Source organism: Macaca nemestrina, chromosome 14 (genome assembly GCF_043159975.1).
Source record: "Macaca nemestrina isolate mMacNem1 chromosome 14, mMacNem.hap1, whole genome shotgun sequence".
In the NCBI taxonomy this organism is placed as follows: domain Eukaryota; kingdom Metazoa; phylum Chordata; class Mammalia; order Primates; family Cercopithecidae; genus Macaca; species Macaca nemestrina.
The window spans coordinates 83,108,763-83,130,792 of NC_092138.1; the positions used below are offsets into that span (position 1 = coordinate 83,108,763).

At 40.9% G+C, this 22,030-nt stretch overlaps 1 protein-coding gene across 3 annotated transcripts in view; it reads left to right on the top strand.

Moving 5' to 3' along the window:
- Positions 1–22,030, top strand: part of LOC105481082 (hydroxysteroid dehydrogenase like 2) — an 82,964-nt gene that overhangs the window by 17,232 nt on the left and 43,702 nt on the right. For all 3 annotated transcript variants that reach the window (XM_071078181.1, XM_071078183.1, XM_071078182.1), the window contains exons 3-6: positions 1,164–1,262; positions 4,465–4,579; positions 9,819–9,922; positions 11,897–11,995. In XM_071078181.1, the coding sequence (XP_070934282.1) occupies positions 1,164–1,262; positions 4,465–4,579; positions 9,819–9,922; positions 11,897–11,995 (417 nt within the window). The remainder of the gene's footprint in view (positions 1–1,163; positions 1,263–4,464; positions 4,580–9,818; positions 9,923–11,896; positions 11,996–22,030) is intronic.

The window sequence follows — 22,030 nt, forward strand, 5'->3', positions numbered from 1 at the left end:
CGGAGGTTGCAGTGAGCCAAGATCATGCCGCTGCACTCTAGCCCGGGTGACAGAGCGAGACTCTGTCTCTAAAAAAAAAAAAAAAACTTGTTTCATGAGGGCAGTGGTTCTTGGATGGGAGAGGGAGTGGGGAAGTAGAGTGGAGAGAATTTGATTGGCAAGTGGCATGAACTCTTTGAAAAAGCTTTATGTGTTATTTATTCTCTGCACAATTTGCAAGTCATCATTTTAATAACTTTTAGTTGACAAATAATTATCACATACTTCTATTTAAGGCATGGTGCTAGGCACAGAGCCAGGAGAGAGGGCTTAAAAATTCAACTTCAGTTGACATTGCTAGTTTTGTTAGTCATGTTCAGAGCACTGTGGTTATGTTAGAGGAATGCATGTGAAGTGTTTATGAGTGAAATGATGTCAGGGATTTGCTTTAAAACACACCAGCAAAAAATAAAATAGGGGAAAGGAAAGATAAACATATTATCTGACAAAACTAACAATCATTGAAGATAGATGATGGGTTCCTATTAGTTTATTATAGCATCTTTACATTTTTGTATACTTTAGAATATTTCCACAATAAAAAGTTTTTTAAAATTACTTTCAACTGGGTGAGGTGACTCATGCCGGTAATCCCAGCACTTTGGGAGGCTAAGGCTGGTGGATCACTTGAGGTCAGGAGTTCCAGACCAGCCTGGGCAACATGGCAAAACCGCGGCTCTACAAAAAATAGAAAAATTAGCCTGGCATGGTGGTGCATGCCTGTAGTCCCAGCTACTTGGAAAGCTGAGGTGGGAGGATCCCTTGAGCCCAGGAGATTGAAGCTGCAGGGAGCCATGTTTGTGCCACTGCACCCGAGCCTGGGCAAGAGAGTGAGACCCTGTCTGAAAAACGAAAACAAACAACAACAACAAAAAACTTCCTTTTTTTTAGCTTTTTAAAAACAGTTACAAAGAAACCGCCACCAAACCTTCGTTTTTGTTTTATAATAGTGTTGGCCTATCTAGTCTGTCCTACTATATGGCAGAGTCACTGGTGGTAAGATAGAGTTATTTATATTGATTTTCCAAACACAGGGTACTTATTTCTTTTGACCGTGATATCGGAATCAAAGGTATAATATTTAAATGCTTTAACGCTTTTTCGTTTTGTATCCTTTATATAAGTTGAAGCAGTTGGAGGGAAGGCCTTGCCGTGTATCGTTGATGTGAGAGATGAACAGCAGATCAGTGATGCAGTGCAGAAAGCCGTCAAGAAATTTGGAGGTAACAACTTCATTCTGAAAAAATTATTGAATATTGGTAAAATAAAGGTATAACTATAATGTTAATTTAAAAATTTGTTTTGATTCTTGAATTTTCTGAGTCATTGGAGAAATAATGTATTTGTTCACGCAGAACATGGTTTAAAAGCATCTGATGAGGCCGGGCGCGGTGGCTCACACCTGTAATCGCAGCACTTCAGGAGGCCGAGGCAGGCAGGTCACTTGAGGTCAGGAGTTTGAGACCTGACCTGGTCAACATGGTGAAACCCCGTCTCCACTAAAAATACAAAAATTAGCTGAGCATGGTGGTGTACGCCTATAATCCCAGCTACTCAGGAGACTGTGATGGGAGAATTGCTTGAACCTGGGAGATGGAGGTTGCAGTGAGCTGAGATTGCACCACTGCATTCCAGCCTGGGTGATAGAGTAAGACTCCATCTCAAAAAAAAGAAAAGAAAAAAAAGTGTAGAATGATAGACTGTGGAGACTGGGAAGAAAGAAGGGATGGAAGAGGGGTGGATGAAGGGAAATTACTTAATGGGTACAATGTTTGCTGTTTGGGTGATGGATACCCTACAATCATGGACACTTCACAATCTATGCATGTGAGAAAATTGCGCTTGTACCTTATACATTTATTTTTGAAAAAAATTCTTCTTTTATATGGTTAAATCTCATCTTCACAAAGTCAGTTCCCTCACCATACCAACTAATCAGAATTATATTTTTCTTTCTCTGATTTCTTTTTTTCTTTTCTTTTCTTTTTTTTTTTTTTTGAGACTGAGTCTTGCTCTTGTCACCCAGGCTGGAGTGTAGTGGCATAATCTTGGCTTACTGCAACCTCTGCCTCCAAGGTTCAAGCAATTCTCCTGCCTCAGCCTCCTGAGTAGCTGGGATTACAGATGCTCGCCACCACGCCCGGCTAATATTTGTATATTTAGTAGAGACAGGTTTCGCCACATTTGCCAGGCTGGTCTCGAACTCCTGACCTCATGATCCACCCACTTCAGCCTCCCAAAGTGCTGGGATTACAGGCGTGAGCCACCATGCCCGGCCTCTCTGATTTCTTAAAACATTCCTTTGATCCTTACCTTGTACTATTTTAGATCTTAGTATTTCTTTTCTCCCCAATTAGTTGAAAAGTTCCTAGAAGAGAGGTGTTGGGGATTGAGCTAAGGCTTTCATGGTATTGTAGTAGTGCACCTAGGCATGTCCAAATCCTGCCTAAACCATTACCACTCTCCCCACTAATGTTCTGGAGGACGATGTGTACATGTGAGGGACAATGGCCAGTGGAAAATGAGGTAATGCTTCAGTGTTAGCAGGGCTGTACTTATAATCCCAGTACAGAGTGCTGTGGCGTGCTGGACTGAAGCACAAGCTTTGGCTCAAGTGGGGCCTCTTCCCTTAAATCCAAAATCTTACCCCTAGCTGGCAGCCTTTCCCAAAGAAATGTGAATGCCTGTGTCAGAAGAGGAGAGAAAATGCAAAATGATGTTTGTCCAACTGATAGGACCCTAATTGTGAAATGTGCCACACTCAACTGCAGGATATTTTATCTAAAATGACTTTACCTAGTAGTAAAAGTGGTTAACTAGTGCCACTTAGGATTTGATGTAATTAGTTTATCCACTAATTTTTGGGGAGGAACTAAGGGGAGAAAGCTGACTTTTCAATTCTCCCATATTCATTCAGTTTTAGTTCTTTTTTTTTTTTTTTTTTTTTAAACAGGGTCTCACTCTGTCACCCAGACTGGTGTGCAGTGGCATGATTGTGGCTCACCGCAGCCTTGGCCTCATGGGCTCAGGTGATCCTCCAACCTCAGCCTGCCGAAAAGCTGGGACTATAGGCGCCCACCATCAGGCCTAGCTAATTTTTGTATTTTTAGTAGAGATAGGGTTTCACCATGTTGGCCAGTCTGGTCTCAAACTCCTGACCTCAAGGGATCCACCCGCCTCAGCTTCCCAAAGTGCTGGGGTTACAGGCATGAGCCATTGTCCCTAGGCTTGCATTTATTATTTAACTTTTAAAAATTGTGGTAAAATACACATAACATAAAATTTACCATCTTATTTTTCAGTGTACAGTTCAGTGACGTCCAAGTTTATTATATTGTTACACAACTATCATTAAGTGCACCTTACAAAGAATAATGAAGACCAGATAGAAACAAATAAAAAATGTTTGACATAGTTTTTGTATTTTACCATTTTCCTTTAATGTTATTTCACTAAGCATATAACTGTAAACAAAACTTGTTGCTTATAGGTGGAAGCTAGATAGAATTTGCAGAAATAGTAGTTACTTTGGTTTATTTTTTGTGTGTGTGTGTATGAGTCACTAAAACAAAATTGATCCACTTTGATGATTTGCCTGGGATTGAAACAGTAGGTCTTTCTCTTTTCCCAGTTCTCAGGACCAGAAAGGAGCCTTTCCCTTTAAGTGAGGGGCCTTGAGGGAAGGGAGAGTACTATGCTTGAAAGGAGGACAGGCCTTTGAAACTTCATGCTAGAGAGGAAGGAAGACTTTAAGGAATTTGATCCAAGGTTTATGGAGACAGGGAGGGACAACCAGGAGGTAAGAGAACAGATAAGAGTGGAAGCTACAAACCACCAAAGACTAAGCCTCCTTTTAGTTTCATGTGGAGCTCTGGCAATTGGCTATGTCTCCATTGTGCTAGAGACAATCATGCAGGTGCTATTTTGAAACAGCTACCAGTCTTGCATTGGTAGTGTTCAGTCATATTATCTAAAAGACGTACAGCCACGCATTGCTTAATGATGGGGATATGTTCTGAGAAAGGCATTATTAGGCGATTTTATGATCGTGTGAACATAGAGTGTAATTACAGAAACCTAGATAGTCTAGCTGACCACATACCTAGGCTGTATGGCATAGCCTATTGCTTCCAGGCTATAAGCCTGTATAACATGTTACTGTACTGACTACTGTAGGCGTTTGTAACCCAACAGTAAGTATGTATCTGAACATAGTTAGACAGAAAAAAGATAAAATAAAAATATAGTGTTATCATTTTAAGGGACCATGTTGCATATATGGTCCATTGTTGACTGAGATGTTAGGTGTGGTACATGACTGTATTTGTCAATCAACTGAGGGTTCAGAAGAGAGTAAATGCTTTTTTGGTGTGTGATAAAAAGTCTTACATTAAAAGGAAATTGATTTTTCAATTTTGAAAACAGGAATTGATATTCTGGTAAATAATGCCAGTGCCATTAGCTTGACCAACACACTGGACACACCTACTAAGAGAGTGGATCTGATGATGAACGTGAACACCAGAGGCACCTACCTTACGTAAGTTTGCAAGAAGAGTTGTGGGGGAGGAGGTCGTGGTGTTCTCTCAGGGAACTTACTTAGTTGTAAACAGATTTGAGTCAAATTAACAGTGTAGTTCAAAATCTAGGCAATCCTTATAAAGGCCTAAAAGTCCTTCATTCGGTCAATAGTATTATATTTTATTTTATTATTTTTTTATATATATTTTTTTGAGATGGAGTTTCGTTCTTGTTGCCCAGGCTGGAGTGCAGTGGCACGATCTCAGCTCCCTGCAACCTCTGCCTCCCAGGTTCAAGCGATTCTCCTGCCTCAGCCTCCCGAGTAGCTGGGATTACAGGCGCCCACCACCATACCCAGCCAATTTTTTGTATTTTTAGTAGAGACAGGGTTTCACCATGTTGGCCAGGCTGGTCTTGAACTCCTGACCTCAGGTGATCCACCCACCTTGGCCTCCCAAAGTGCTGGGATTACAGGCATGAGCCACCACACCCGGCCCAATAGTATTTTAAATAGCTTTATTCGGAGCTCCTTTTCTCTATGAATTTAGGAGAGACCTAAGTAGGCTGAGTGCGGTGGCTCACACCTGTAATTTCCACACTTTGGGTGAGGGGAGGATTATTGGAGGCCAGGAGATCGAGACTGGGATGCACAAGATGGCAAGACGCTGTCTCTACAAAAAAAATTTTTTTAAATCAGGCAGGCATAGTGGTGTGTGCCTACTGAGACCGTGGTGGTGGTCTCATTTACTCAGGAGGCTGAGGCAAGAGGATCCCTTGAGCCCAGGAGTTTGAGGCTGCAGTGGGCTATGATCATGCCACTGCACTCCAGCCTGGACAGAGAAAGACTCTGTCTCCAAAGGAAAAAAAAGGACTAAAGTGTAGCTCAAGCATTTTCTCAAATATTTGCATGTGTAAATACTTACATGTATACTCTGTCTTTCATAGGACACAGTCCTTTCATAGAACTGTTTCTGATTACTGAAGCCAGCAATAGTCTTCTTCCTCTGAAAAAGAACTGGAGTTAAATAAAAAAAAAAAAAAGGCTTAGGTTTTAGTTATTTAAATAACAGTAAGGTCATTCTCATTATGAATCACACTTTGTTGTAACCAATAAAAAGGCTAACACTTTTTTGGGCTTTGCCGGGGAAATGTAGAATATCAAATGAAAGAACATAGTCCTGATCTGTTCTGGATTCATCAGACAACTCATCTTATTGTCCATATATTTATTTGTTTATTTACCCTCTGGTTCTATCATTTTCTATGTGAGTATCAGGATACACCAGGGTAGAACTTGCTTCTGTACCTTACGTGTATCTTGTTACACACAGAACAGGTGGTTAGGAGCTCAGACTTTGGAATAAGACTGCTTGGATTCAAATCTTAACACTCACCCTTCATGACTTTCTATTTTGTGACCTTGGACAAGTAACTTAACTTCTTGCAGATTCAGTTTCTTTACTTTTAAAATGGCAATAATAAAGTAGAATGTTATAGGGTTGGTCATGAGGGTTAAATATCTAAGTTATTAAGTTAGAGTCCTGAATTTTTCCCTCAGGTATGTTTTGTTGGGTCTGCAAAACTTGGCCCAGACAGTGTTAAAACAAAATTATTTTCATGAGTTACCTACATTCAAAGTTTTATTAGTTAGGGCCAGGCAGGGCGGCTCATGCTTGGAATCCCAGCACTTTGGGAGGCTGAGCCAGGCAGGTCACTTGAGCCCAGGAGTTCAAAACCAGCCTAGACAACATGGCAAAACCCTGTCTCTACAAAAAATAGAAAAATTAGCTGGGGATGGTGGCACATGTGCCTGTAGTCCCAGCTACTCAGGAAGCTGAAGTGGGGGGATTGCCTGAATCTGGGAGGTGGACGTTGCTGTGAGCTGAGATCACGCTACTGCGCTCCAGCCTGGGCAACAGAGCGAGACCCTGTCTCAAAAACTTTATTGGTTGCTTATGTTGAAAAAACTAGAAGATTTATATAAAAGTCCAGATTCCTAGCTTTTCTTGAAATGTTAGAAGATCTGGCCACATAGAGAAGCATTACCACATGGCAATAGTTGCTGTAGCTGAGTGGCAGGGTATCAACTACCTCATTAGATGGGGCCAGAGCTCTGTTGTCTTCTGGATGCTGAGGACAGGCTAACAAGTTATATCATTGTGTTTACACTGTTGTTTTTTCTTATATGAAAGAGGAAAGTGAAATATTTCTCATAACCACATCTCTCTCTGAAGTAGGAAAATGAGACTTATGCCAAGAGGGCTGTATATTCAAGTAAAATGGGTGAAAGCTTACTTGTTTGTAGATATGAGGCATATTTCTACAAATTCACTATGTAAGGTATGTCTCTATTGAATGAAACCATATTGAACCCGACCATAGCAAGAATTATGGCAACTGGCTGGGCATGGTGGCTTGTAATCCCAGCACTTTGGGAGGCCAGTGCAGGCAGATCACCTGAGGTCAGGAGTTTAAGACCAGCCAGGCCAACATGGTAGAAACCCTGTCTCTACTAAAAATACAAAAAATTAGCCGGGCATGGTGGTGCGCACCTGTTACTCGACTACTCTGGAGGCTGAGGCAGAAGAATCGCTTGAACCCAGGAGGCAGAGGCTGCCGTAAGCCAAGATCGCACCACTGTACTCCAGCTTGGGCGACAGAGTGAGACTCTGTCTCAAAAAGGAAAAAAGAATTATGGCAAGCGTATAGATTGTAGTGAAAAACTTGAACTAGAAAAGGAATTTATTTTTCAAGAGTTTGTGTTTCTTTTCAAATAAAATAGGCAATGTTGCTATGTGATACTGTCATGGTACTAGAAAAAATTATATGGGAATCAAAATCTTTTACAGCTGGCAACTTTGTGAAATAAGTTCAATTGAAAGTTAAGTATTTGTTTAAACAAATGCTTAAAAATATAAACCTAGCCAGGAATACTATTGCTCAACATGTTAAACTAAGGCTTAGTTAAGGGCATGTTGTGTGAATAAGTTTAATGATTTATGGCAGTTTCTATTGTAGATGATGAAGCCACAGATATACATATACAGGTTGAGTATCCCTGGTTTGAAAATCTCAAATCCAGAATGCTCTGAGATCTGAAACTCTGAGCGCTGACTCAACGCTCAAAAGAAATGTTCATTGGAACATTATGGATTTCAGATTTTTGGAGTAGGGATGTTGAACTGGTTAAGTATAATGTAGATATTTCAGAATGGAATCTGAAACAATTCTGCTCCCAAGCGTAAGGGTTACTAAACTTGTACCACACACCTAGGTATATGGCGTCAGGAGAATTTCGAAGTGAATAAAAAGGTGTTAGACTGGGTATTCATGACATGAAATGACTTCTAAGGTATTGACAGATATCTTGGCAAGTTTAAGGTAGATTTGTCAAAACTAGTAATCATAACTAGAGACAGTGCTGTAGTAGTGGTCAGTGTTAACTTTAGACTTATTAAAAATCTAAACAAATGTAGATATATGTTTTGCAGGGGTGCAGAAATTGTTTGTTCATTGTATCATTTGCTAGGAATTGCTCCCTACTAACAAAGTTAAAAACATACATGTTTTCTTTCCACAAGATGATCAATACAAGTAAAGCACTGAATTTTATGTAGATTTGTCAAAATTGGTAATCATAACTATGGACTTGACGTTTTAAACTGACATTATGACTGATGTGTACATAAATGTATGAGTCTTTTTGTTTTTTTCCTTGTGAAATTATGTCTTTGGAAAGCCCATTTGGCAAAAATAATTTAGTCTACTTTCCTGTATTGAGGTAATTTTTCAAAAATGAAAGTGATGTCTTAACCCACATTTTTAGATGTGAAGGTTCAATTAAAAACAAAATAGACCAGGTGGGGTAGCTCCTGCTTGTAATCTCTGCACTTTGGGAGGCCGAGGCGGGTGGATTACTTGAGCCCAGAAGTTCGAGACCAACCTGGGCAACACAGTGAACCCTGTCTCTATTTAAAAAAAAAATTAAAGTTAAAATTAAAACTCTTGCACAAAGATTCTGTTCACTATTGAAAGTGCCTACCTTTATAAACAGCTGCGTAAAAAAAAATCCACTAAATAAAATTAAATATTGCTCCCAGTTAAAAGCAGATTGCAATGCCAAATGAAAGACCTCACACTGACCTTTGGGTCAAAGAAAAGTGTCAGAGTTTTGGCCTTCTATGAAAGGTATGTTATAAAATGAAAATTCATAATGAAATATTTCTATTTTGGCCAGGCAGGTGGTGGCTCACACCTGTATTCCCAGCACGTTGGGAGGCTGAGGCGGGTGGATCATGAGGTTGGGAAATCAAGACCATCCTGGCTAACACAGTGAAACCCTATCTCTACTACAAATACAAAAAATTAGCTGGGCGTGGTGGCGGGCGCCTTGTAGTCCCAGCTACTCGGGAGGCTGAGGCAGGAGAATGGCGTGAACCCGGGAGGCGGAGCTTGCAGTGAGCTGAGATCGCGCCACTTCACTCCAGCCTGGGCAACAGAGTGAGACTCCGTCTCAAAAAAAAAAAAAAAGGTGGATTGGCCCGGCATGATGGCTCACGCTTGTAATCCTAGTACTTTGGGAGGCTGAGGTGGGTAGATCGCTTGAGTCCAGGAGTTTGAGACAAGCCTGGGCAACATAGCAAGACCCTGTTTCTAAAAAAAAAAAAAAAAAAAATTACAAAAACTATCCAGGTAGCTGGGCATGCTGGCACATGCCTGTAGTCCCAGCTACTTAGGAGGCTGAGGTGAGAGGAACGCTTGAGCTGGGGAGGTAGAGGCTACAATGAGATGTGATCATACCACTGCACTCCATCCTGGCAGCAGAGACACCCTGTCTTAAAATTAAAAAAAAAAAAAAGAAAAAGGAGAAGTTAGCTGGTAGCAGTGGTTCACACCTGTAAACCTGTAATCCTGGCACTTCGGGAGGCTGAGGTAGGAAGAGTGCGTGAGTCCATGGGGTTCAAGACCAGCCTGGGCAACAATGCTAGACCCTATCTCAAAAAAAAAAAAAAAAAAAATTACAAAAATTAGTGGAGCATGGTGGTGCACACCTGTAGTTCCAGCTACTCGGAAAGCTGAGGCGGGAGGATTGCTTGAGCCCAGGCGCCCAGGAACTCAAGGCTTTAGCAAACTGTGATTGAGCCATGCACTCCAGCCTGGGCAACAGAGTGAGGCCCCGTCTCTTTAAAAAAAAAAAAAAAAAAGTGGAGAAATTTAGAAAGCTGTTTAATTTGACTTGTATTTTCTTTTGCTTTCAGATCTAAAGCATGTATTCCTTATTTGAAAAAGAGTAAAGTTGCTCATATCCTCAATATCAGTCCACCACTAAACCTAAATCCAGTTTGGTTCAAAGAGCACTGTGGTAGGTGGTAGGGTGAGGGGATGGTTTGTGCTTAATTTGTTTTGAATTAAATCTGTGTATGTCTGATGTAATCATAATCTGCACATAACAATCAGCATTGAATTTTCTATGCCAAATCATTAAGTGGCATTTGGAAAGCAGATTCTTAATCTTTTATCTGTAATTAAAAAAAAACTGAGGCATAATTTACATTCAATAAAATGCCCAGCTCTTAATGGTTCAGTTTGATGAATTTTGAGAAATGTATATAACCAACATCCAAATCAAGATACAGATTTTTACCATTTCAGAAAGCTCTTTCATTTCCCAATGAGTGTGTTTTACTGTGTGTAATTTATTCGTCTATAAAGTTGGTTAAAAACTATCTATGGGATACTTTATTTTTCTTAGCCAGGTATGCACCTGTAGTCCTAGCTACTTGGGAGGCTGAGGTGGGAGGATCGCTTGAGCCCAGGAGTTTGAGGCTGCAGTGAGCTATGATCATGGTATGCACTCCCGCCTGGGTGACAGAGAGAGACCCTGACTCAAAAAAAAAAACAAACACGACCAAAAAAAAAAAAAAAACTATTACCTTTCATAGCATACCAATGGTTTAAGGTAAATATGCTAAGCAACAAGATTTACGTATAGGTGCCTCCTTTAAAATAGTTGTACCAAACACTTAGTTTTTATTTCAGCACAATTCACTAACATTTGGAAAGGCACTTGGAATGGGAACCCACAGAGCAAAACTGAAAGTTGTTTCGCTTTAATTGACTAGGTTAAATACATTTGCAGCCTTTTGTAATGATTGTTTTACTAGCAGCAGTTTCCCTTTAAATAAACACTTTCATACTTAAAAAAAAAAAAGAGTCCAGACATGGTGGTTCAGATCTGTAATCCCAGCACTTTGGGAAGCCGAGGCAGGCAGATCACTTGAGGCCAGGAGTTTGAGACCAGCCTGGCCAACATAGTGAAGCTCCATCTCTACTAAAAATACGAAAATTAGCTGGGCATGGTGGCACACACCTGTAATCCCAGCTGCTCAGAGGCTGAGGCACAAGAATCACTTGAACCAGGGAGGTGGAGTTTGCAGTGAGCCAAGATCACACCACTGTGCTCTAGCCTGGGCAACAGAGTGAAACTGCGTCTCAAAAAAAAAAAAAAAAAAAAAAAAGGTGTAACATATTAAGAAATAATAATGTAATTTACCCTTATAGTATTAAGAAAAATGAAAGTTTATTACTGTCACTTTTATTTTAATCAAATATTAGGAGGGAAATATATAAAATGATTTCATCTCTGTTCACTTCTATAAAAACTGTTCTTTAGAAAATAGTACATTTAAAAGTTATATTTTATATTATTGAAAAGAATTCTCAAAAATACATCAGGGAGGCTGAGTGTGGTGGCTCATACCTGTAATCCCAGCACTTTGGGAGACCAAGGCAGATGGATTGCTTGAGCCCAGGAGTTCAAGACCAGGCTAGGCAACATGGCAAAGCCCTGTCTCTACAACAAATTGAAAAATTAGTCAGGCTTGGTGGCACGTGCCCATAGTCCCAGCTACTTGGGAGGCTGAGGTGGGAGGGTCGCTTGAGCCCAGGAGGTAGAGGCTGCAGTGAGTCATGATTACACCACTGCACTCCAGCCCAAGTGATAGAGTGAGACCTTGTCTCAAAAAAAAAAAAGAATATGTGTATACATATGTATATATGTATGTGTGTCTGTATACATGTGTGTATTACTGTTTTCTTCCTGATATATATCTGTATATGGATATGTTGTATGTATATACATGTATATACATATATGTATACACACATATACACATATATATGTATATACATACATACACACATATATATGTATATACATACATACACACATATATTGGGAAGAAAATAGTAATAGAAAAATTGGTTATTTCTACTCACAAGTTAATCAAATTAATTTCTTTTATAATTAGATTATTATTTTTTGTGCTTCTTTCAGCTTATACCATTGCTAAGTATGGTATGTCTATGTATGTGCTTGGAATGGCAGAAGAATTTAAAGGTGAAATTGCAGTCAATGCATTATGGCCTAAAACAGGTATGTATTTTTAAAAACTTCATTTGGTAGATTTTCACGTATTGTCCCTGACACTTATTATTTTTTTGATCCAGGGTAGAGTGCAGTGGTGTGATCTCGGCTCACTGCAACCTCTGCCTCCCGGGTTCCAGCAGTTCTTGTGCCTCAGCCTCCCAAGCAGCTGGTCTCAATCCCTTGACCTCGTGATCTGCCAGCCTCGGCCTCCCAAAGTGCTGGGATTACAGGTGTGAGCCACTGTGCCCGGCCTCTTCATTACATTTTTAAAATTTTTTTTGTATTTTTTTTAGTAGAAAGGGGGTTTTGCCACGTTTGCCAGGCTGGTCTTGAACTTCTTGCCTCAAGTGATACAGCCTCCTCGGCCTCCCAAAGTGCTGGAATTACAGGCATGAGCCACTGCGCCAGCCTCATTACATTTTTTAAAACACTTCTAGGCCGGGCGCGGTGGCTCACGCCTGTAATCCCAGCACTTTGGGAGACGAAGGCGGGCAGATCACAAGGTCAGGAGATTGAGACTATCCTGGCTAACACGGTGAAACCCCGTCTCTACTAAAAATACAAAAAGTAGCTGGGCATGGTGGCGGGTGCCTGTAGTCCCAGCTGCTCGGGAGGCTGAGGCAGGAGAATGGCATGAAACTGGGAGACTGAGCTTGCAGTGAGCCGAGATCGCACCACTGCACTCCAGCCTGGGAGACAGTAAAACTCCGTCTTGGGAAAAAACCCACAAAAACAAAGAAAAATCACTTCTACTGATGGCAAATTGGAATCTTTTTCACTGAATTTGCCGGCAGAGGGGGTTTCTAGGAAGATGACTACTGGAAGTCATGTCCCTGCTATCCCTTCCGTTCCCCTGATTGGAGCAGCTGCTACGGTGGTGGGCAGGTAGGACTAGGAAGGAAGGAGTAGGACTTGATTCTGTAAGAGAAGGAACTTGAGAAGCTTGTGAAAGACTGTTCTCTCTGAGCTAGAGGACAGAATGGAGCCAGGGCAGAGAACTTGAGAAAGAACAGATACTCAGAAGTTCCTGGAGAGGGCTTTGACCATGGAGATCTGAGGACTCAACGGGGTGGCTCAACAGGCAAGGTAAGTATTTCCTATCCTTGAGGTGTGGAAGTGAGGAGACCTTGGAGACTTCATCAAGTCCCAAAATAGATTCAGTGACTAGTATATCTGATATGATAACTTACTACTGCTGGCAACGCTAGCATCGTTTAAACTATCCTGGTGACAGAGCGAGACTGTCTCAAAAAAAAAAAGCTACATAAGGGTGAACAGTGCTATGAGGAAACAAAGAAAAATGGTAGTACAGCTAAGAGGACCCAATATCCAGACACAGAAAAAATAAACAGAATACCCAGAATAGTAGTTTTCAGTGAAATAAAACTGCTAAAGAAACAGAAAATACCTCAGTTCATAAAGAAAAATCATAACATAAGAGATTGAATTATAGTATGAAAAATGCTTTCTGGAACTAAAAATAGATTGTGTTTTTAAAATACATAATGGGCCGGGTGCCGTGGCTCATGCCTGTAATCCCAGCACTTTGGGAGGCCCAGACGGGCAGATCACGAGGTCAGGAGATTGAGACCATCCTGGCTAACACGGTGACACCCCGTCTCTACTAAAAACACAAAAAATTAGCCGGGCATAGTGTCGGGCGCCTGTAGTCCCAGCTACTCGGGAGGCTGAGGCAGCAGAATGGCGTGAGCCCGGGAGGCGGAGCTTGCAGTAAGTCGAGATGGCGCCACTGCACTCCAGCCTGGGCGACAGAGCGAGACTCCGTCTCAAAAAACAAACAAACAAACAAACAAAACAAATAAAATACATATATGTATATAGTAGTTGAAGGGTTGGATGTTGAGTAACACCTGAGTAAGCAGCTTGGATAGTCTACTGCAAGAAATATCTCAGAAGAGCAAAAACACCCTGAAGAAAATGGAGAGAGGCTTAGAGGACACATCCAGGGAACTTCACATGCAAATATCAGAAGTCCCAGAAGGATATCTGGAAAGAGAAAAAATAGAGGAGAAACAATAATTGAATGACTAATAGGAAACAATTCCCTTGAGCAGAAGAAAGACCGATATGGATGTAGACTAAAAGGTTGACCAGATTTGAGGCTGAATTTATGAGGGGGAGAAAGACATCTGGGAGAACTTCAGAATTTCAAGGATAAAAAAATCTTCCAAGCCTTCAGGCAGAATATATGTTACTTACAAAGGAAAAAGATTGCAGACTCTTTTATCTTCAATGCCAGAAACTAGAAGGCAGTGGAATAACATCTGTATGTTACTGATGGAAAGGGATTCAGCCAAGATAGTTATTTATTGACAAGATGAAGGGAAGATATGTGGATATGCTACCACACTTGAGAAGAGTCTTATAGAAAGGGCTGTTAACCAAGCAGCAAATCTGTCAGAACAGAGTTTTCAAGATAGGAGTCAGAAAAAAAGAGGAGAGAAAATAATGGCTAGCAAATAAACCTGTAGTATATTTAATATATGGTCAAATGTACATGGATTACCTAGAATAACTGGGAATATGAAATACAGGTACCAAATATCAACTCTCTACATTGAAGAGATAGGAGAAGAGAAAAGTTTAATACTTGTCTGTAGTATAGGCGCCTGCCGCTGTGCCCGGCTAAATTTTGACTACACTGTCTTCAAAACCTAGATTTTGGGGAAGAGGGAAATGTGGAAGTCATTGAATTCTTTTCTTTTCTTTCTTTTTTTTTTTTTTTTTTTTGAGACGAGTTTTGTTCTTGTCACCCAGGCTGGAGTGCAGTGGCACAATCTTGGCTCACTGCAACCTCTGCTTCCCGAGTAGCTAGGACTACAGGCGTGCACTATCACGCCCAGCAAATTTTTGTATTTTTAATAGAGAGGGGGTTTCACCACGTTGGCCAGACTGGTCTCAAACTCCTGACCTCAGGTGATCCACCTGCCTCGGCCTCCCAAAGTGCTGGGATTATAGGCATGAGCCACTGCACCAGGCCAGAAGTCACTGAATTCTGAAGGACTCATATGAGCATGGGAAGATTAGGGAAGGGAACGCTTTCTCACCATCTCGTTTTGAGGCAGCTACAATTCTAGATAGTGTCTTTGTTGTTGTTGTTTGTTTGTTTTTTGAGACAGTCTCACTCTGTTGCCTAGGCTGGAGTGCAGTGGCGTAGTCGGCTCACTGCAACCTCTGCCTCTGAGGCTCAAGTGATTCTTGTGCCTCAGTCTCCCAAATGGCTGGGATTACAGGCACTCGCCACCATGCCCAGCTAATTTTTGTATTTTTAGTAGAGATAGGGTTTCACCATGTTGGCCGGGCTGGTCTTGAACTCCTGAACTCAGATGATCCTCCTGCCTTGGCCTCCCAAAGTGCTGGGATTATAGGCATGAGCCACCACACACACCCGCCCTAGATGGTATCTTTTAAAAAAATTATATTTTCTGTTTGGTGCTAGGGTGTAGAAATGTTTTTGCATTTAAACATTATAGGCAGCTATCTTTCTAAACTTTCTTGTTGAGTCTAATAATTTAGAGTCTCTTGGATTTTCTGTGCAGGTAATCATATAATCTATAATAACATTCCAATTCTTATGTCCTTGGTTTCTTTTTTTCTTGCTTTACTGCATTCTCTTCTCTCCTTCTCTCTAGCCTTCACTAGTAGTTTTCTCTTGACTTATTGAGAGCCCAGCAGTGCTTTTAAAAAATGCTTATTGCTTATTTATAGTTATATTGTAATGAGACAGCCCTTTAGAGTTTATAAGTCATCATATAGTTGATACATGAACAATGCGGTGTTAGGGATGCCAGCCCCCAGCAGCGAAAAAAAGAAAACGTATTTCCAGAAGCAGAAGACTAGTCCTATCCATTTTTAGTTAGATATATTACTAGATATTTTATATATATATATATATATTTTTTTTTTTTTTTTGAGATGGAGTCTTGCCCTGTCGCCCAGGCTGGAGTGCAGTGGCGTGATCTCAGCTCACTGCAAGCTCCACCGCCTCCCGGGTTCACGCCATTCTCCTGCCTCAGCCTCCCGAGAAGCTGGGACTACAGGTGCCCGCCACCACGCCCAGCTAATTTTTTTTTGTATTTTTAGTAGAGATGGGGTTTGACCGTGTTTGCCAGGATGGTCTCGATCTCCTAACCTTGTGATCCGCCCGCCTCGGCCTCCCAAAGTGCCGGTATTACAGGCGTGAGCCACCGCACCCAGCCAATATTTTATATTTTTATTGTTTTCAATATATTTTCTAATTTGTTAAAGTATATATAAATATAAAAATGATATATCTTTATTACAAATATACTAGTAAACTGAACTCTCTTATTAGTACTAAAAAGTTTTCTGCAGATTCTCCTAGTTTTTTTAGGTTTAAAGTCTTATCACAAAAAGTGACAATTGTGTTTCTGCCTTTTCCTTATATGTTAAATTATGTTTCCTTTTCTTATTAGATTAGCTAATCCTTTTAGAACAATGTTGAATAGTAACAATGATGGGACGTATATTTGTTGTGTTCTTGTCAATAATGGGAAGGCTTTTCTTTTCATCATTATATATACACAGTTTCTTCCCTTTTTTTAACTTCAGTTCTTGCATCCTTTCTACTACTTAATGCTGTGTTAGTATTAAATGTGATAGTTAAGGCATTAAGGTCTTACTTGATTTGCTGGAAATTTTTGTGTAATGTTCCTATCTACCAAGTGGACTTGGTAAGTTGGTAACTTATACTGAACTACCATAAAATCTCCATGTAAGTTTTTAAATGCTTAATAAAATTGAAATATTACTTTTTAGTCATATCTCAAACTTGGAACTATTGGAGAATTAAGCAGTAACATATTGTTTCTGCCGTTAGTGGTTTACAAATTTTGTTAGGGCAAATAAATCATATAAATATAATGCAGCCAGAGAGGTAATCTACCTAGATACTCTTCAAATGTTTGAACTCTTGATTGTAAAGTTGCAAATAGGCTTCCATAATCTATTAATTATGGAAATTAGTTCCATCTGTATCTTCTCTTCTGTGAGAGCCTTTGAGCTTTCATATTCTCGGTGTCACATTTTGTTAATTTTCTTTTTAGCACACTTATTCTGTATTCCAGATTCTCAATTAACCATATAATATAGTTCAGGTAAAGAAATGATAGAACTGATTTTTATTTATTTATTTTGAGATAAGATCTTGCCCTGTTACCCAGACTGGAGTGCAATGGCATGATCACAGCTCACTGCAGCCTTGACCTCCTGGGCTCAAGCCATCTTCCTGCCTCAACCTCCTAAATAGCTAGGACCACAGGCACATACCACCATGCCCAGCTGGTTTTTTAGGTTTTTTTTTTTTTTTTTTTTTTGTGGAGATGGGTTCTTGCCATGTTATCCAGGTTGGTCTCGAACTCCTGGGCTCAGGAAACCCTTGCACCTCGGCTTCCTAAATTGTTGGGATTACAGGCGTGAGCTACTGTGCCCTGCCAGAACTAATTTTGATAAAATATCCAAACGTCACATTAGTATTTAAAATTACTCAGTTTCTCTTTGCTTCTTTGGGCTTGTGGCACTCTGGCCACCCCCATCTGGCTGTGATAGCCTCTATAGTCCATGGGCTGGCACTTTGCTCATCTTTTAAAGTTTCTTTTCCTACCCAATCCCCACTTTCTGGTAAGACTTTTTTTTTTTTTTTTTTTTGAGACAGAGTCTTGCTCTGTCACCCAGGCTGGAGTGCAGTGGCATGATCTCAGCTCACTGCAACCTCCGTCTCCCGGGTTCAAGCGATTCTCATGCCTCAACCTCCCAAGTAGCCGGGACTTCAGGAGCCTTTTACCATGCCTGGCTAATTTTTGTAATTTTAGTAGAGATGGGGTTGCGCCATTTTGACCAGGCTAGTCTCAAACTCCTGACCTCAGGTGATCCACCCGCTTTGGTCTCCCAAAGTGCTGGGATTATAGGCATGAGCCACCACTCTCTGCCCTGGTAAGGTTTCTCTGAGGTCTGTTAGGTGTACATCCTGCAGCTTATTGGTTTAAAATGTACTAGCCTTTGGTGTAGTCTCTTTGGGGCTGATTGGGAGAAAGAAAAATCAATAGTGCAACTGTTTTGATACTGAATATTGACAAGTGTCTTTATGAACTAAAGAACCAGTCCCTCGAAAAAATAAAAATAAAATAATTCAGTTTCTGTATTGCACATATTCTTCTTAGCTGTGTGAGCTGCAGTAGCTGTCTGTACCTAGTTTCCCCTTATATAAAATTCAGTATTATAAATAACCTCTAAAGCCCTTTGTTGCATATTTTTCAAACTTTTACTTATGAAAAAAGTCAAACATACGTACAAACATGTATACAAGTAGGGAGACTAGTACATCATGTACAATTCCGCTTCAGCGATTTCACCACATGGCCAATCTAGTTTTATCGGCCCTCCCACCTCCATCTCCCTTTAAACCCACTTCTTTTTTTGTTGTTGTTGTTGTTGAGACAGAGTCTCGCTCTGTCGCCCAAGCTGGAGTGCAGTAGCCGGATCTCAGCTCACTGCAAGCTCCGCCTCCCGGGTTTATGCCATTCTCCTGCCTCAGCCTCCCAAGTAGCTGGGACTACAGGTGCCCGCCACCTCGCCCGGCTAGTTTTTTGTATTTTTTAGTAGAGACGGGGTTTCACCGTGTTAGCCAGGATGGTCCCGATCTCCTGACCTCGTGATCCGCCCGTCTCGGCCTCCCAAAGTGCTGGGATTACAGGCTTGAGCCACCACGCCCAGCCTTAAACCCACTTCTAACCTCACCAGATTATTATATTATTAATTAATTAATTATTTTTTCGAGACAGAGTCTCACTCTGTCACCCAGGCTGGAGTGCAGTGGCACGATCTCATTCCACTGCAGCCTCCACCTCCCAGGTTTAAGTGATTCTCCTGCTCCAGCCTCCAGAGTAGCTGGGATTATAGGCGCCCGCCACTGTGCCCGGCTAATTTTTGTATCTTTAGTAGAGAGGGTGTTTTGCCATGTTGGCCAGGCTGGTCTCGAACTCCTGACCTCAAGTGATCCACCCACCTCGGCCTCCCAAAGTGCTGGGATTACAGGTGTGAGCCACTGTGCCTGGCCCTCACCACATTATTTTTAAGCAGATCTCAATCATAGCATCATTTCATCTGTATATACTTCAATATGCATTTTTAAATGATTAGGGCTCTTTAAAAAGGCAAAATTATTATCATAGCTAACAAACATACCTTAATACCATCTAATATCTAGTCAGTGTTCAAATTCCCTCAAGGGTCTCATAAATGTTTTCTTTGCAGTTGGTTTATTTACATCAGGATCTAAATTGTTCCATACATTGCATTTGTTTGATAAGTCTCAAGTTTGTTTTTTTGTTTTTTTGTTTTTTTTTTTTGATATGGAGTCTTGCTCTGTCACTCAGTCTGGAGTGCAGTGGCCGGATCTCAGCTCACTGCAAGCTCCGCCTCTCGGGTTCATGCCATTCTCCTTCCTCAGCCTCCCAAGTAGCTGGGACTACAGGCGCCTGCCACCATGCCCGGCTAATTTTTTGTATTTTTAATAGAGACAGCGTTTCACATTATTAGCCAGGATGGTCTTGATCTCCTGACCTCGTGATCCACCTGCCTCAGCCTCCCAAAGTGCTGGGATTACAGGCGTGAGCCACCGCGCCTGGCCAGTCTCAAGTGTTTTTAATCTAAAGCAGTTACACTCATTTTTTTTTCTTGCCACTTATTTCTTGAAAAACCAGGTTGTTTATCTTACAGGATTTCTGTCATTCCAGATTTTCCTGATTCTCCCAGTCGTATCATTTAACGTCTTTCTGTATCCTCTAAGGACCCTTATATTAGTATATTGTTTATTTCCATTCTTCTTTCTTCTGGCATTATTTTGTTTATTCATTCATCATCCAACAACTATTGATTGGATGGTTATCATGAAGTAGACATGGGTACTGGGGATACTTCTTTGGCCTTTTTACCTAGTGTATGTCTAGGTTGGTAGAAGTTAGGTTTTAAAAGCATATTTAATCCAGCATTTATGCAAAGTATTATTAAAGCCCTGGTGGTACTCTTGAACTGAACTGCCACATATAGCTGTGTGAAACATATCCAGAGTTCTAGTTTAGGAATAAATGATTTCTTTTCATTGTTGCTTCCTGTCTGCTATGTACTGGATAAAGGGAGTTCCCCAGCTCCAAGCAGTACTGAAAATTCTATGGCCTGTGGTGTAGATGAGGGGAAACAAGGGGTTATGGGTGAGAATTTACCGAGTACTGGGGCATGCTGCTGAGGTAACTCTTAGGAATATTTGAGGGTTGCAGCCAGTTTTCCAATCACCATCTTTTTCTTCTAAGTAGTCCAGGAATCAATTTGGTTAAATTCCTTTCTTCTGCAATTTGGCCAACACTCCTTTCTTTCCTGGTCCCCACTGTGGGACCAAAACCATGTTTTATTGCTTCTTTGTTTCCTTTATGTTTCTGTAGCAGATAATTCTTTTAAGATTTTCAGAAGAGTGATGTTTTTCGCAGTGGGGAAAAAGAGAGTGAAAAAGGCACTTCTTCAATATTTCTCAAACTGTATGTCAAGACTCATTGGTGAGTCATGAAATCAATTTAGTGAGGCATGAAATCAATTTAGTGGATTGTGAAATTGATTTAGTGAGTAGCAGCCAGAGTTGTTTTGTTGTGTTTTTTTTTTTTATTATTATTTCTAGTGGAATCGAATAGAAAATATTAGAGTGCACTGCACAGAGGAAGGGCCAGTATTGTTTCATAAGCTTTTGTTTCATATATAAGTGTCATATATGAAAATGTTACCTATTATGGGTCACAGCCAAAAAAATTAAAAGCTCACACTTTATCGTGTCTCTCTTTTTCAACTTCTTTGCCTTTTCTCACCCTATCTCAATCACCCTCCCTCACATCATTGTTGTCATTAAAGTTGATATAGAGAGTTAGGAAGTATAGTTAGAAAGGGAAGTCTCTTAGGTAACAAAGTTCTAACACATTATTTTCCCTCTTTGTACCTCCCTTATATTACTCGTCACTTTCTCTTTTTTTATTTTTGAGACAGTCTCGCTCTGTTGCCCAGGCTGCAGTGCAGTGGTGCGATCTTGGCTCACTGCAACCTCTGCCTCCCGGGTTCAAGCGATTCTCAGGCCACAGCCTCCCAAGTAGCTGGGATTTCAGGCGCACGCCACCACGCCCCGCTAATTTTTGTATTTTTAGTAGAGATAGGGTTTCACCATGTTGGCCAGGCTGATCTTAAAGTCCTGAGCTTAGGAGATCTGCCCGTCTCAGCCTCCAAAAGTACGGGGATTACAGGCATGAGCCACTGTGCGCAGCTGACTTCTCACTTTACATTCGTTCATTTCCGAAACGTTCATTCTTACATGCCAGGCACAGTTCTCTGCACTATTCACTTGTTACGCATTTGACAGATAATTTATTAACTGTCTACTTGGTGCAAGGCAAGGCCACATGGGTACTAAGATGAATGTGACACAATCCCTACCCTCAAAGAGTTTACCATTTAGTATGGGAGATTTAAGAGTTTGTTACCACCAGTTGTACTTTGTCCTCCCCCCACTTTCCTTTATTTCCGCACCTGTAGGTCTTTGGGATCCTGGGGTAACAAAGTCAGAAAAAGCCTTCTTTGACTCTTAAGAATTTTAAATTTTATTCATACAATAAACATTCATTGGACCCTTATTTTGTGCCAAGCTGTGTTCTGTTTGCTGAAGATACATCAGAGATCAAAAGAGATAACAATCTCTGTCCTTATGGAACTTACAGTCTAATTGGGAGAGATACAACAGACAACATGATAAATGGCAAAGTATATAGTATGCTAGAAGGTAACCTGTTATGAAAAATAGAACAAAGGAAGGGGGATTGGAGTCTCAGCCATTGAGGAAGGAAGGTGGTAATTTAAATAGGGTAGAAGGGTTTGGCATTAGGCCAGGAGCAGTGGCTCCTGCTTGTAATCCCAACGCTTTGGGAGGCCAAAGCAGACCGATCACTGGAGCCCAGGAGTTCGAGACCAACC